Source organism: Salvia hispanica, chromosome 4 (genome assembly GCF_029641045.1).
Source record: "Salvia hispanica isolate PSC_SH4W2 chromosome 4, Shi_PSC_v1, whole genome shotgun sequence".
Taxonomy (NCBI): Eukaryota; Viridiplantae; Streptophyta; class Magnoliopsida; order Lamiales; family Lamiaceae; genus Salvia; species Salvia hispanica.
This window is the reverse complement of record NC_142695.1, coordinates 33,766,244-33,781,312: the sequence shown is the minus strand read 5'-3', so window position 1 is coordinate 33,781,312 and position 15,069 is coordinate 33,766,244. Positions and strand designations below refer to the sequence as shown.

Below are 15,069 nucleotides of genomic sequence, written 5' to 3'. Positions count from 1 at the left end.
CTCTGAGCCCTTGTCACGTTTGGCACCATTGGTAGCTCCCCTGTCACTAGGTAGTTTGCCAAGTCCGCATACCAGGGTTCCTGTCCTACTTTCTCCTTGCCCTTGGTTGTTACGTCCTGCCCAGTAAGTCTCATCACTTCTTCCCAATCGATCTTCCTTGTGGAAAAAATCACTTCACATAAATGCTCTTCCGGGAATCGATCTCTCACATCCTCACTGTTCCCTTCTTGTATTATTCTGCTCAAGTGGTCCGCTACCTTGTTTTCAACTCCCTTTTTGTCTTCTACCTCCCAGTCGAATTCTTGTAAAAGCAGCACCCATCTGATCAGTCGGGGTTTTGACTCCTTCTTCGCAATGAGATACTTAATCGCCGCATGATCAGTATAGACGATGACTCTAGATCCCAGTAGGTAATGCCTGAACTTTTCGAAGGAATAGACAACCGCCAACATCTCCTTCTCGGTGGTGTCATAATTCCGTTGGGCTTGATTCAAGGTCTTAGATGCATAGAATATCACGTACCTTTTCCCATCGATCTTCTGACCAGTACGGCCCCCACTGCATAGTCACTAGCATCGCACATCACCTCGAAGGGGTGATCCCAGTTAGGAGCCTGAATAATCGGTGCAGAAATCAATTTTTCCTTAAGGAGGTTGAAATCAGCCTTGCAATGCTCGTCGAAAACGAACTCCACCTCGTTCTGGAGAAGTCTGGTAAGGGGTTGGGCAATCTTGGCGAAATCCTTGATAAATCTCCGATAAAATCCAGCATGGCCAAGAAAACCTCTTATTCCTTTCTGATCAGTAGGGAATGGTAGTTTGAATATGACATCCACTTTAGCTTGATCCACCTGGATCCCCTTTTCTGACACCACGTGTCCTAAGACAATTCCTTCTGTAACCATAAAGTGGCATTTCTCAAAATTTAAAACCAGACTCTTTGCTTGGCACCTTTCTAGTACCACATCCAAATGTTGCAAGCACGAGTCGAAAGAGTCTCCATAGACAGTAAAATCATCCATAAAGATCTCTATACAATCTTCAATCAAATCCGAGAATATGCTCATCATGCACCGTTGGAAGGTACCGGGGGCATTGCATAGGCCAAATGGCATACGCCTATACGCATAGGTTCCAAACGGGCAGGTGAACGTGGTCTTATCCTGGTCCTCCGGGTCCACGTAGATTTGAAAGTAACCACTGTAGCCATCCAAAAAGCAGAAGTACTTCTTCCCAGCCAGTCACTCCAGCATTTGATCGATGAATGGCAGGGGGAAATGGTCCTTCCTGGTTGCAGTGTTCAGCTTTCGGTAATCTATACACATTTGCCACCCAGTAACTAGTCTGGTGGGCACTAGCTCATTCCTCTCATTCTTAACCACCTGGATCCCTGATTTCTTGGGGACCATATGGATTGGGCTGACCCATTCACTATCTGGTACCGAGTATATAATGCCCAGTGAGAGTAACTTCAATATTTCCTTCAGTATTTCTTCCCGCATGTTTGGGTTCACCTTTCTTTGAGAATCTCTCTGTGCCTTGGCTCCATCCTCCAGCCTAATGTGGTGCATGCAGACGTCCGAGCTTATACCTACCAGGTCCGTAAGACTCCATCCAATAGCCTTCTTGTTTTTGCTTAGCGCAGTTAGTAGTCTTGCCTCTTGCTCTTCAGTCAACCCGCTATTGATGATTACATGGAATGAGTCTTCCTCCCCGAGGTAGGCATACTTAAGGTTCGCTGGAAACCTTTTCAACTCCACTTGCGGGGGTAGTGTGTCTGTAGGTAGAGGGTTCTTCTTTGGATCCTCCTCTTACTCTTGTTCAACATCTGATTTTGCCTGCATCTGGCCGGTAGCACGGCCCCTACGGATCCCGCTAGTTCCGACTTCTGACAAAATTCCGTAATTGCTTCTTCGATCTCCTCGTCAGTCAACCCTCGGCTACTGATCAGATCACACCATGCAGCTGCTTCCACATCAGCCTGGGCATACACATCCAAGGCTTGGAGCTTTTCCTGCAATAATTCGGTCTTAAGAAATTCTTGGACTAAGGGGTCAATTACATCAACATAACATAGATTTTCAGAATCTATTGGTTTTTTCATGGCTTCATTGATGTCAAAGACAAATTTCTCACCATTAAAGTCAATGCAGATTGTCCCCTCAGCCATATCCACAATTGTCTTAGCCGTTCTTAGAAATGGTCTTCCTAACAATATCCCGCTAGACTCCCTAGCTTCTGGTTCACTCATTTTTATGACATAAAAATCAGCGGGATAAGTAAAGTTTTGTATCCTGACCAACACATTTTCTAACACACCCTCAGGATTTATACATGACCTATCAGCCAGTTGGATCAACACCCTAGTATTTGACAATTTTACCCCATTTAACCGATTATAAATGGATAACGGCATAACATTGATAGATGCTCCCAAATCACACATTGCATGCTCGATTTTCACATCTCCAATTGTTATGGGTAAAGTAAACATACCTGTGTCGGCTCTCTTAGGTGGTAGTTTCTCCTGTACAATGGTTGACGCTATTTCTTCCACCATGATTTTTCCATCCTCCTGGGCCTTTCCGGCTATAAACTCCTTTATAAACTTCCCCAGAGGGGGCAGTCTCACGGCTTGGAGGAATGGTATGGTGACATCCAGCTTTCCAAAGATCGACATGAAATCCACAGGGTTTTCCTTCTTCCTTTTCGTCACAAACCGGTATGGAAACGGTTTTTCTCCCTTAGCCTCTGCAGTTAGTCCTTGTGGACTTTCCCTTGGTTCCTCCTGGGTTTGAGGTTCCGATGTGGGCATTGCTCCTTCCGGTTGCTCATTTCCAGGTTGTTTTGTTCCATCCTTTCCTTCCGCAGTAGGCTTCTCGTTTAGAAAAAACGGATCCTCCATCTGAGGCAGGGGCGTCTTGAGCTCTTCCGCTGAGATGGTGTCGCTCAGCACTCTTTCTCTACTAGATTCCCTAATAAGGTTCTTGAGTTGAGGTCCATTATAGGCTGTCCCGGACCGCAGTGTAATTTTACTCACATTTGCCTTTTCAGGTACATGGACTGTAGATGGGGGTTTCTCTGAGTTCCCTTTCATTTCGCCCACCGAGTTAGCGAGCTGTGCCAACTGCCTGTTCATCATATCCATATTTGCCCTATGCTCCTTCTGGGCACTTTGCATTCCTTGCATTGTTTCATTACTGGACTGCAAGTCGTTTTTAATGCTTGCTGCGAGGCAAGCATCTCTCCCATCATGTCCTCCATAGACCTCCTCGACCTGTTTGGGTGATGGAATTGGTTCGAGCCCTGGTGCTGGTTATACTGGGTGGTAGGTTTGACTGGTAGCCCGAGAAATTTTGTTGGTTTTGGTTCTGTGGGTACTGGTTATACTGGGCAGGAGGGTTGTACTGGTCGTGGTTGTGCTGGTACTGATTTTGGTTTTGGTTGTGGGTGTTATGTTGAGGCCCTGGGTTAAATTGGTTCTGGTTTTGGTTCTGGTTGTTTCGCTGATGGGGTGGCTCATAGGCAGGGTTCGGGTTCTGGTTTTGAGGGTTTTGGTTCTGAGGATGCTAATTTCTTCCTACCCAGTTAGACTGGTAGTCAGGGTTTGTTGGGCCACGGTTGGAATTTTGGTTCGGGTGGGGGTTGGGTTGATTTGGAGTCTGATTTTGGTTCTGATTCTGATTTCCATCTCCCCATCGGAAATTTTGGTGGTCCCTCCACGGTGCATCTCTTTGTTTCCCCGGAATCCAACTGCCATTGGAATTGTAGTATCCTGCGGCATTTGCTTGCTCCACATCCAGCGAGTTGTCCGGCTGATCATATGGTAGTTCTGGGGCCTCTTTTCCTCCAGTAGGAGAAGGTGGTGGAGTGTTCTGCTTGATTGCAGTCAGCAATTCCATTTTTAATTCCTCCATCTTCAAATCCATCCGCTCCTCCTGGTCAGTAGCCGAAGCACTTGCTACCCTTTCTCTGCTGTACCCATCCCTCGCGTTGTCGTACGTCTTCTTCGCATTCAACAGCTTTCGTAATACCTTTTTGGCTTCACTGACTCTCAACTGGGTGAAATCGCCTCCAGATGATGAATTCGCCAGATCCTTGGTTTCGTAATCACCTCTATCTCCTTCATGCGATGGTTGGGGCATGACTCCAGAAGACTCATGTACTTCTCCCAGTACTCGCTCAGGGTTTCATCATATTCTTGGCTTATGCACGATATTTTCCTCTTCAATGCACTTGTCTTTGAAGACGGGAAAAACTCGGCTAGGAAAACTGACTTGAAATCGGCCCATGTATTGATAGAGTCGGCTGGCAGGCGCATGAACCAAGTGTTGGCCTCTCCCTTTAGGACAAAAGGTAGAGCCTTCAGTCTGTAATCATCCTCGCTTGCTCCTGCTGGCCGCTTCTGCGCCTTACAGATTTTGCAGAACTCATTTAAGAATTCGTATGGTCCCTCGTAACTCTTCCCACAGTACGTCGGTAGGATTGCAATCACGTGGGGTTTCACATCACAGGCGGTCTGGCCTGGGGTGACCACTATAGCTTGTGGGGGATCTCCGTCGGCGTGTGCGGAAAGTGATGCGAGCTCGGGATCGTCTTCACCTTGGTCAGCCATTCTCACTAGTGTTCTTACTGGTTGGGGTGGGAGCTCCGGGAGTTGGTACTCTAGATCTTCTTTCTCCTCATCGCTGCTCGTGCCTAGGTCGGACAGTGCTGTCGACAGGCCAGAACGAGTGGTAACGAGTATTGTTCCTCGGGGAAGTATCCTTGGTCTCCACTGGCCAGGAGCCTTCTCATAAACTAAAAACAAAAAGAAAAGGAAAATTATAAACAGTATGTACATAGATCACACACAATAACAGGTATGAACGCCATCCATCCCAGGCAACGACGCCATTTTGAAAGCTTGTCTCTTCATGGTCGGTTTTCGTATGTAATTTGGAGTGTATCCAACTGATCAGGAAGAGATTCCTCGTTGGTACGACAACCGAGACCTGGCTTCAAACAATTTTCCTCAACCCACTTCTACTGATTAGTATAGTGGAGGTAAGGGTCGAATCCCACAAGGATGGACACGTTTGGATAACTGCGGTGACTTTCCTGGGTGTTTTTGGTTAGCTACCACGCTTGGGTTGAGATTTTACCTAGGCAAGAAATAAAGGAGGTACTCTACTGACTAGTGGGTGTGAAAATAACAGGCATGTGGTGGTGTTCGTGGAAATAGGGGACAAGGTGTCTCAGAGGCATATGAAAAGTAGACAGTTACTAAAAGAGGAAATTTAGACTACAAGGCATATCTGGTGGTTGGGTGGCTCTCTGACAGGTCTGGACAGTACATCTGAAAAGTAGGGAACAAAAGCAAAAGTAACTTAAAAGTAAGGTGGTCCAAACTAAAGTTGATTTTGACGTTTTCTTCTTCACCAAGTATTAACAAAAAAATCAGATGAACACAAACACCATAACTAAACTCAGACTCGTAACCTCAAACTCAAGATCCATTGATTAAAATGCTCAAACTTAAAATAAACGGTGAAACTGCAATTTTACTTCTACTGACTAACATGCAAGGCGGTGATTATAATGCAACACGAAGACTCAAGCACGAAGATTAGACTAAAACATAACTACAACTTCAGATCGACAAGTCCAGGTAAGAAAACACTTAGAAATTAAAAGCAACAACTAGATCTAATTTTCCTAGGCAGAATGAAGCAAACTCGAACCAAAGCGACATACGAAATAGAAACTTCATAATTTAAGTGTTGGAACTTCACAAAGTACTTCAAAAGGCAACAACGATGAGTGTTTGCAACAAAACTAACGACGAAAACAAGTAAAGATTAAAATAGAAAGAAAAATAACGATTGTTTGGCCACTCCGGGCAATGATACTGCTATACTACTATGGCAACTGGCTGGAACGGTGGATCGATGACTTCTCCGGCAGACTCTTGGACGTCAAGTGACCATAGCTGTGGCGAGGAACGAGAGGTTCGACAATGCTGAAGGACTGATCTTCTCGAGAGAATTCTACTAAGTGTGTTTTTTGAACTGAGAACTTAGAGCTCCTAACCGAACACTAGGGACCAACTCTAAAGGCGGACTCTTTTCTCTCTCTCCAAGTGGCTTCTTTTATAGGGAGGCTTGCCCTTGCTTTTAGGGTAGACTTCCTTCAAGTTTTGACTTTTCTTCCCTTGTTAATGATCATCCCAGCTATCCTTCTTCTCCATCTCGAGCCTTTTCTCTGGCATGCATCCTGGTCAGTATTGCACCCTTCTAGCGCCCTTTTCGCTTGCGTCACCTGAATCGTCTCCTACTGACTTGGATCCTTTAATCATGCACACTTGAGCAACTGTTTTGCAGATAATACATGCATTTCACGACATACTGACCAGTAACCAAGGCTTAGAATACGACTTATCATGCTTCCACGATTCGACTTCTCAAGTCGGGTTTGACTACCAAGGTGGCTACTCTTCCTTGCATAGTTTCAGTTGTTTGCACTGTTTCCAATTTTAGCTTACTAAACTCTCGCAGTAGTTCTTCCTTTTGGGTAAGGAGAACTGCTACATGCTGAGTCTTTCGGCTCAAAGCATCGGCTACAACATTAGCTTTGCCAGGGTGGTAATTTATGCCACAATCATAGTCCTTCACCAGTTCAAGCCATCTTCGTTGTCGCATGTTGAGATCTTTCTGTGATCTGTGAAAATCTCACACCGGACTCCGTAGAGGTGATGTCTCCAGATCTTCAGTGCGTGCACCACTGCTGCTAGCTCCAAATTGCGGGTTGGATAATTCACTCGTCTGGTCGTAGTTGTCGCGATGCATATGCAATCACCTTCCCGTTTTGCATTAGGACACATCCAAGTCCATTCTTTGATGCATCGGTGTAGACGACATAGTTTGTTCTAGGCTCAGGGACTGCTAATACTGGTGCAATAGTTAGCTTCTTCTTTAGTAGTTGAAAGCTTTCCTCGCATTCATGAGTCCATGAAAACTTAATGTTTTTCTGCAGCTGCTGAGTCATTGGCCTCGCGATTTTGGAAAATCCTTCGATGAATCTTCTGTAGTAACCAGCCAATCCCAAGAAACTTCGAATTTCATTTGGGGTTGTTGGTGATTTCCAGTTCTGCACGGCTTCAATCTTTGCTGGGTCCACTCGAATTCCTTTTGCGGTCACGATGTGCCCGAGAAAGTTCACTTCGCTGAGCCAAAATTCACACTTATTGAACTTGGCGTGAAGTTTCTTGTGCCTCAATGTGTCTAGGACAATCCTTAGATGTTGCTCATGTTCCTTGCGGTCTTTCGAGTAGATGAGTACATCATCTATGAAAACGAAGACAAACTTGTCGAGGTACGGGTGGAAAGTACGGTTCATTAGGTCTATGAACACTGCTGGGGCATTTGTCAAACCGAAGGGCATCACACTACGAACTCATAGTGACCATATCTAGTTCGAAATGCCATCTTCGGTATATCTCCGGGTTGGATCTTCAGTTGGTGATAACCGGATCTCAAGTCCATTTTGGAAAATACGCTGGCTCCTTTGAGTTGGTCGAAGAGGTCGTCTATCCTTGGTAGAGGATACTTATTCTTCAGAATCAGCTTATTTAATTCCCGATAGTCTATGCACATTCTCATCGTTCCGTCTTTCTTCTTTACGAACAGTACAGGTGCTCCCCAAGGTGAGACGCTAGGTCGAATAAAACCTAGGTCCATAAGCTCTTGAAGTTGGATCTTGAGTTCTTCTAACTCCTTCGGGGCCATTCGATATGGTGCCTTGGAAACTGGAGCGGCTCTGGGTTCTAGATCGATGGTGAATTGAAGTTTCCTATCCGGAGGTAAGCCAGGTAGTTAGTCAGGAAATACGTCGGGATATTCACGCACTACCTCTACATCCTCGACTCTCATTTCATCCTTTCGCTCCTCATTCAGGTAAACGAGGTAGGCTGGATGCCCTTTTCTAACAAGCATTGCAGCTTGTAAGGCGGAGATTATAGATTTTCGTTTTCCCATACTAATCCCATGGAAACTCGTGGGTTCCGTTCCTGGGGTTTGGAAGGAAATTTTTCGTTGATTATACAAGATAGTGGCAAAATTTTCAGCTAGCCAATCCATTCCTAGGATTATATCGATATCCCACATTTGCATGACGCTTAAGTTGTTGGCTATGATTCTATGTTCTCCAAAAGTGATTTCTACGTTCGAGCAGAGATGTTCGATTTCAACAATGCCTCCTATCGGTGAAGCCACTTTAATCCTAGGTTCATCTGGTTTTGTTGGAATATTTAAAGTGTTCATGCAGTGAGCTGATATGGAGGAGTGTGATGCACCCGTATCAAACAACATAATGATAGGTATGTCGAAATTTTTTCCCATACCTGCCGGATTTCCTTGGTTCTTCTCAGGTTGTTTCTGCCTCAGTGCATAAGCTCTTGCTTATGAGTAAACTGTTGATTGTGATAGATGGCTTTGGCGTTGAGGTAGTTTGGGAGGTGGTTGATGTTGCCTTCCCCCGGGTAGAGCTTGCATTGCTTGCAAATGAGAAGGTGGTCTTGGTCCTACTCCAGCGGGCTTGGTTGGGCAGTTTCTTGCAAAGTGGCCATTCTTGCCACAGATGTAGCAAACATCAGTTCCTGCCTTGCAATTCCCGCCATGCATCTTGTTACATTTAGGCCAGGGAAGTGGTTTTGGTTGGTAGTTTCCGGCAAAGTTGTGCGCAGGGGTTTTTCTAAACTCTTGTGGACGGTTGGGACCTTGCCATGGTTTCTTTTGTCATTGTTGAGTTGGATTTCCTTCCCATTTTCACTTGTCCCTTGAGGTGTTAGGTTGGAATTGCACGGGTGGAGGTGCTGGAGTTCTGACATGTTTTTCATTGGGCATTGCTGCCTCTATGTCTAAGGCTCGGTTGAGTGCTTCGAGGTATGAGAGTCCTCCATGGCTGTCTAAAGCCATCCTTATTTCGTACCTCAGACCGGCACAAAATTTCTCTGCCATCTTCTCTTCCGTGTCTACTTGGCCTGGGGCGTACCTTGCCATATCACAGAAGGTACAGTCATAGTCTGCTACCGACATGCGACCCTGTTTTAGGTGGTAGAACTCTGTCTCCTTCTTCTTGCGATAACTCTTTGGGATGTACTTTTCGTACACACTTAACTTAAATTGTTCCCAAGTCAGTCCTGCTAGTTGCTTCCCACCAGAAGTCTGCTGACCCCGTCATTTGGAATGTTACACAAGTCAAACGTTCTTAGTCAGTGCATTGAAGAAAGTTGAATATGTGCTCAAGTGCAGGTATCCATGTTTCAGCCTCGGCTGGGTCTCCCAGTCCATTGAACATTGGTGGATTCTGTCTTAAGAAGATTTCTTCAATTCTGCGAGCCAGTACTTGAAGTGCTGTTTTTCTGTTTAGAAGCTAATGATGGCTAGCGAAAGCGTGTTCTTAAAAATAACAAATAAAACCCTCAGTCCAGGAAATCCGCTGGACACTGGGTCTAGGAACTCAGAGAACCTTGAGCTACCTGTCGTCGGGCACTTCACCTAGGAAAACTAGTACGTGGAAGTAGGGATCGAATCCACAGAGATGAATGCGCAAGTAAACATGTTCAAAGACTTGGGGACTATATTTTTTTTGTTGGCTGCTGCCACACAATTTTAGGGTTGAGCTTTAATTCCTAGACTTGGTAATTGAAATATGCTACTCTAACAGCTAGATCTAGATAGAAACTTAAAAACATGCATATTTAGGGAAATGGAGCGAGACAATTGCTAGATCGAACGAACAGTTTCCTAGATTAACCTAGACCTGGGAAAGCAACTGAATGTGGGGACCATTTTCTGAAAAAGGTAGAGTACGATTGAAAAGCTGCAAAATAACTAACTAAAGGACTAACTAACAACGACATCATCTTCTCCAACATTTATCATGAAACAACCAGTTAAAACAGAGCAAGAACGAAAATCAAAGCAAAGCAGACGGAATTAAAAGCAACAAAATCGAAGAACATTTAAAACTAAGGCAGATCTACGGCTACTAGACGAGGTAAAACGAGAATGCAGAATTTAAACAACTAAATGAAACACAAACAAGCAGATCCAACCACGGGACGCTTAATCCACTCCGAATCCAAGCCATCCACAACAACCAAATACCATTACCATCTCCGATCCTCACTGATCTACGTAGATTTAACCGATCAACAACAGATTTCTTATAAAACAGCTTCAAACTCAGATCAACCAACAAAGATCAGCAAATCAAACCCAAAACAACACAATAAGATAAACAAAACATAAAAGACATATCCATTGCAAAATACGAGATATCCAACGATAGAAACAACACCAAAGCCGAGCCTCGAACAGCGAGGACTCGACGAGTACCAAAAGTAGACAGAAAATTAAAGACAATTGTTTCTTCGCCTCCGTAGAGACGGTGTTGCACCCAAACTTCCGGTGAAATGAGAACCCCCCTGTACTTTCCCCCAAGTGAGTGTGTAGAAAAGGTAGAAAAACTAAGCTAGGAGCTGGAAAAAGTGATGATCAAGTGTGTCCTTCATGTAGATTGTGTGCTCCTTTTTATAGCGGATAGAGCTTCTAGACTGTTCTTGTGATTCCTATTTTGCCCTCCAATCGATGCTCCTCAGTTTAGTGGCTCTTCATCCTTCTGCTCAATTTTCCTTGCCAGCTTCCTTCACCAGGCGATCTCTGTAATCCTCTTGGGGCTGGCATTTTCTATACACACCTGGCTCAAAAAGGTTTGATAGATCTGGGAAATTGCAGAATTTAACCTTATAACCAATGCATGAAATTAGCTTTATCAAACTACTCACCCTTAAACCATACTTGCCCTCAAGTATAAAGACAAGAAAAAGAGAAATTAGGTGAATTTCGATGCATGGTTATTCCCTGACCAAAGTAAACTCCTAGACCTAGACACTAACCCAAAAGATAAAGAAACAAAGACACTAACACTTAAGGAAAATAAAACACATAGGCATGAACTAGTTCAAATTTTTAAGCAGTCGTCCCCACAAGCTTAAGGTCAATCAAATGGTCTATACACTCCAAATCCTCCCCTTCCCTTTGTCCACCTAGTCGGTTTGTCAGCTTGTCCAGATGGCATATAGCCTACTAATTGTTGGAGTCGCTCGATCACTCATTCCTCACCAGGGATGTTAGGATCGATCACTCTTAGTAAATTCCTGCCACTAATGCTTCGGGTTATGAGAATCTCTCCTTCTATCCTCCTTTCCTGATTCTTTTCTTCTTTTTTTCCCCTGGACTTCGTCCAGTTTATACCTCCTCTTTTCCTGGACTTCGTCCAGCTTATACCTCCTTTTTTCCCTGGACTTCGTCCAGCTTATACCTTCAGATCATTACATATTTTTTTATTTTTCCTCCTCTGGACTTTGTCCAACTTATACCTACAGATTTGAAAATTTTTCTTCTATCTTTTTCTTCCCTATTTTCCTCCTTACTAAATTCTTCTCCCTAAGCATCAGGTGGCAGCCCCTTTTATCATGTTAGCACTCAATGTTAAGGCTTTTAACTCACTTATGTAGTGGGGCTTCACAACTAGGTCAGCTAAGGCACCTTCTATCGTTCTTGCCTCATCCAAACCGATTTCAGTTTCTCAAAGAAAGAGGTCTCAAAGTTGCATGCATCCTATTCTCAATTACTTTTACTAAGGGAATCTTGTCTTATTATTATTATCACCAGTTCATGCTATAACACATAGATCCTAAAAACTAAAACTCCTAGACCTAAGAACTCCTAAACCTGCTGAGCACATACTGCACTAACTCTCCCACCCCCTCCCACTTCACTCCAGCTTGTTGCCAAGCTGTCCTGGTGAAGGGGGGAAATGAGGGAGTTGGTGCACACAATCAAAATAAAACACATAAAACTTCTCACACTTAGACCGAACAACGGACTATGTGGGAGAGAAAAACAAAGACATAAAACAGAAAACAAACATGCTAAATATATACTCAAACTTCTCACACTTAGACCAAGATAAACAATATCCAAGATAAACAATACTCAAACCTCTATGTAAGCGCTTAGAAGGTGGCAGGTGTACATGTGGCGAGAGGGGTTGGCAGTCATTTGGTGGCAGGCCTGGGGTAACCAATATCCAAGGTGAACCCTGATGCGTTTAGACATGCACCAAGTGAAGTATAGCTCGGTGGTGGTGATGCTGGAGCTGGCCGTGCCCATCAGATTGTACCCGATGAATTCCTGGGTGAAACGGAGGAGATGGTCGGTGAGGTGGATCCCTTTTGATACGCTGGTCTTGAAAATTCCGCTCCTGGCGTGTGTTAAGTATTCCCAAGCAGTTTGTGGTGAGAATCCGGGTGCGTCCTTTGGTGGGCCGTATACTCTGTCGTCCCAAATGCCCTCATCATCCTCAGATTGCTAAATAGCCCCATCCTCAAAGACCACTCCCTTACACTCATGGTATGCTCGATGGTGAAAAGACGGAAGGAGATGGAGTTCGCATCTGGATCGGTAGTCGCCTTGAACCTGAAAGTAGAGAAAAATTCCCGGGCCGCTTCCACTGGCACCTCCTGTTCACTATGGTTCAGGAGCCACTCAAAACCTATTCCCTTGATGTGGCCAAGGAATTCTTCATCAGACTCTATTTCCCTCAGCAAGTCCCTATCGTATCTCTTCCCTGACTTGGCCAGTTTCCCAACTGCGCTTCGATCCTTGTACGTCTGTGTCCTCTTCGAGTCATTGAACTTAGACATAGCTCCTAAGAGCTTCTTCGTGATCCATACTTCTTTTCGCTCGAAGTTTGGGACCTCCTCTTCCTCCTCGATCTCTTCCTCGGTCTCGCTACTCTCATTAACAGGTCCAGAGGTCTTGGGGAGTGGGCGGGGAACTTTCCCGACGGAGTTGAGTCTCTGAGATTTCCTGGGCCGAGAGACGACAGTTGTCTTTCCCTTTCTTTTGCGTTCTTTGGCCACTCGACGCTCTTCCTCGACGTCTACCTCTTCTTCAGAGTCAGGAGTCTCTCCCTCCTGCATACTTGTCTCCCCCGGGGCCAGGAATCCTCATCCACTTCGTCCAGCAAGCTTCGCCGGATCATTCTCCTTGACGCCCGCGGATCAACGGGTGATTCCTCTGGTTCTTTCTCCAGATCCACTACCTCCACCGTCCTTTCCTCTTTGGGCCTCTGTCCTTCAACATCAACGGGGACCTCGTCCCCTCCAGATTTCTTAGGGAATTCTCCCTCAGCACACGTAACTGGGGTTTCCCCCGTAGATATAACTGGAGTCTCCTCCTCAGATTTGACAGGGATTTCTCCCTCAGACACAATTGGGGTTTCCCCCTCAACGAGCAAGGTCGGGGTTGCCCCCTCAAGATTAAACCGGGTTCCCCCCTCCACACACACATTCGGGGTTTCCCCCTCCACATTCTTAGAAACAGGGGTTTCCCCCCTCACATATTCAACCACCGGGGTTTCCCCCTCCACTAATTGTACAACAGATGCATTACTTACCCTCGCGATTCCATCCAACGAAAAATCCACCGCCATTCTGTCGATTTCGTCTGCAAATCCGCTGACGCTTTCCTCCTCGAGTACACTGCCACCCTTCCCTTGTTCTGCGCTGTTTGGGTTTGGTCCAGTTGCATGCGTCTGATCTAGGGTTTTATAAGCCCCTAGGTTTGAACTCGGTGGTTGCGCCCTTGAGTACTCAGGAATTGCCGGTGGTTGCTGACAAAACATCGAGAAACGGGAGAATAGTTTGTCGGCCTCTTCTTTACTTCCGAACTTCTCTTCTAGTTCCTTCAAAAATGCTTCCTCATCGGGACTTTTGACGGTAGAGGAACTTTGCATAGAAGTCGGGTTCCATTCTGAGCGAATATCGAGTGCCGAGAAGGTCGGTTGAAACGGCGGTTGTCCGGACGACTCGCCGGACGGTGGTCTGGTGGCTGGGTTTCCCTTCTTCACTGTGGTTCCTTGTGCTTTCTACATGGTTACCTGCAACTCACAATTTCTGGGGTAGGTTTGGTTAGGGTTTGAAAACGATTTTGGGGAAAATTATTTAGAGAGAGAATTATAAGAGTAGAGAGAGAATGGACGATTTATTCTGATTCAGAATCAAATATCTCCAGCCATTTTCAGAGTGGCAGGCGAACGGTTGCCATATGATGCAAACAACCGCACGTTCCTCGAAAAGCGGAATTCAAATTTCAAAAGGCAACCGCCTTTTCTTCTATCTGCAAGGCTCTTCCTCCCCCTAGCAAATCAAAAATAAAGGAAATGAAACACCAAATTCCTGGGTCGGAGATCTTGAGTGACAAAACAATTTCCCCAAGGATTTTGGTGCTTCGAAAATATTTTTGGAAATTAAAAATATTAATTTGTTTGGATTTTCTTATTTTTTAGAAAGTAACTAAACTATTTACATAACAAATGAGTATCCTCAAAATTTCCTAGGTCAGTGCAAAAATAAATTTTGTTTCCCACTCTACCTGACCTAGGAATTCATTAAGGATATCCACTTGCCTGACCATCCTTAGAAACAACAGCAGATGCATGTAGTGGCGTTTCTTCCACCACATGTATATCTGTATTTTCTCTGTATACCTTCACACTGTGCCCATTTACCAGGAAAGAAACTGAGTTTGGGGTGCTTCCTTGAATCTCTACAGCTCCATTTGCTCGAAGGCCAATGATCGTGCATGGCCCTATCCACTTGGATTTCAACTTACCAGGCATTAGCTTCAGCCGGGATTGAAAAAGGAGTACTTTCTGCCCTACGCGAAGTTCCTTGACTCAAAGATTCTTATCATGCCAGAGCTTTGTTCTTTCTTTATACCACATGGCCGAGTCAAATGCTTCCAACCTTAGCTCCTCCAGTTCTTGTAGTTGCAGCTTCCGTTCTTCTTCACAGGCTGACGCTTTCATATTCATCTCTTTCACAGCCCAGTAAGCCCTATGCTCCACTTCCACGGGTAAATGGCACATCTTTCCGAACACCAATCTGTATGGTGACATCCCGATTGGCGTTTTGTAAGCAGTCCTATATGCCCAGAGAGCATCGTCGAGGTGCTTACTC

General features: G+C 45.1%; 1 protein-coding gene across 1 annotated transcript; it reads right to left on the bottom strand.

The window, feature by feature from the left end:
• Positions 1–7,852: 7,852 nt before the first annotated feature.
• On the bottom strand, positions 7,853–8,377 carry LOC148928494 (uncharacterized). The gene has a single exon (XM_089056697.1). It carries the CDS (start codon positions 8,375–8,377, stop codon positions 7,853–7,855), a length of 525 nt encoding a protein of 174 aa, XP_088912823.1.
• Positions 8,378–15,069: the final 6,692 nt, after the last annotated feature.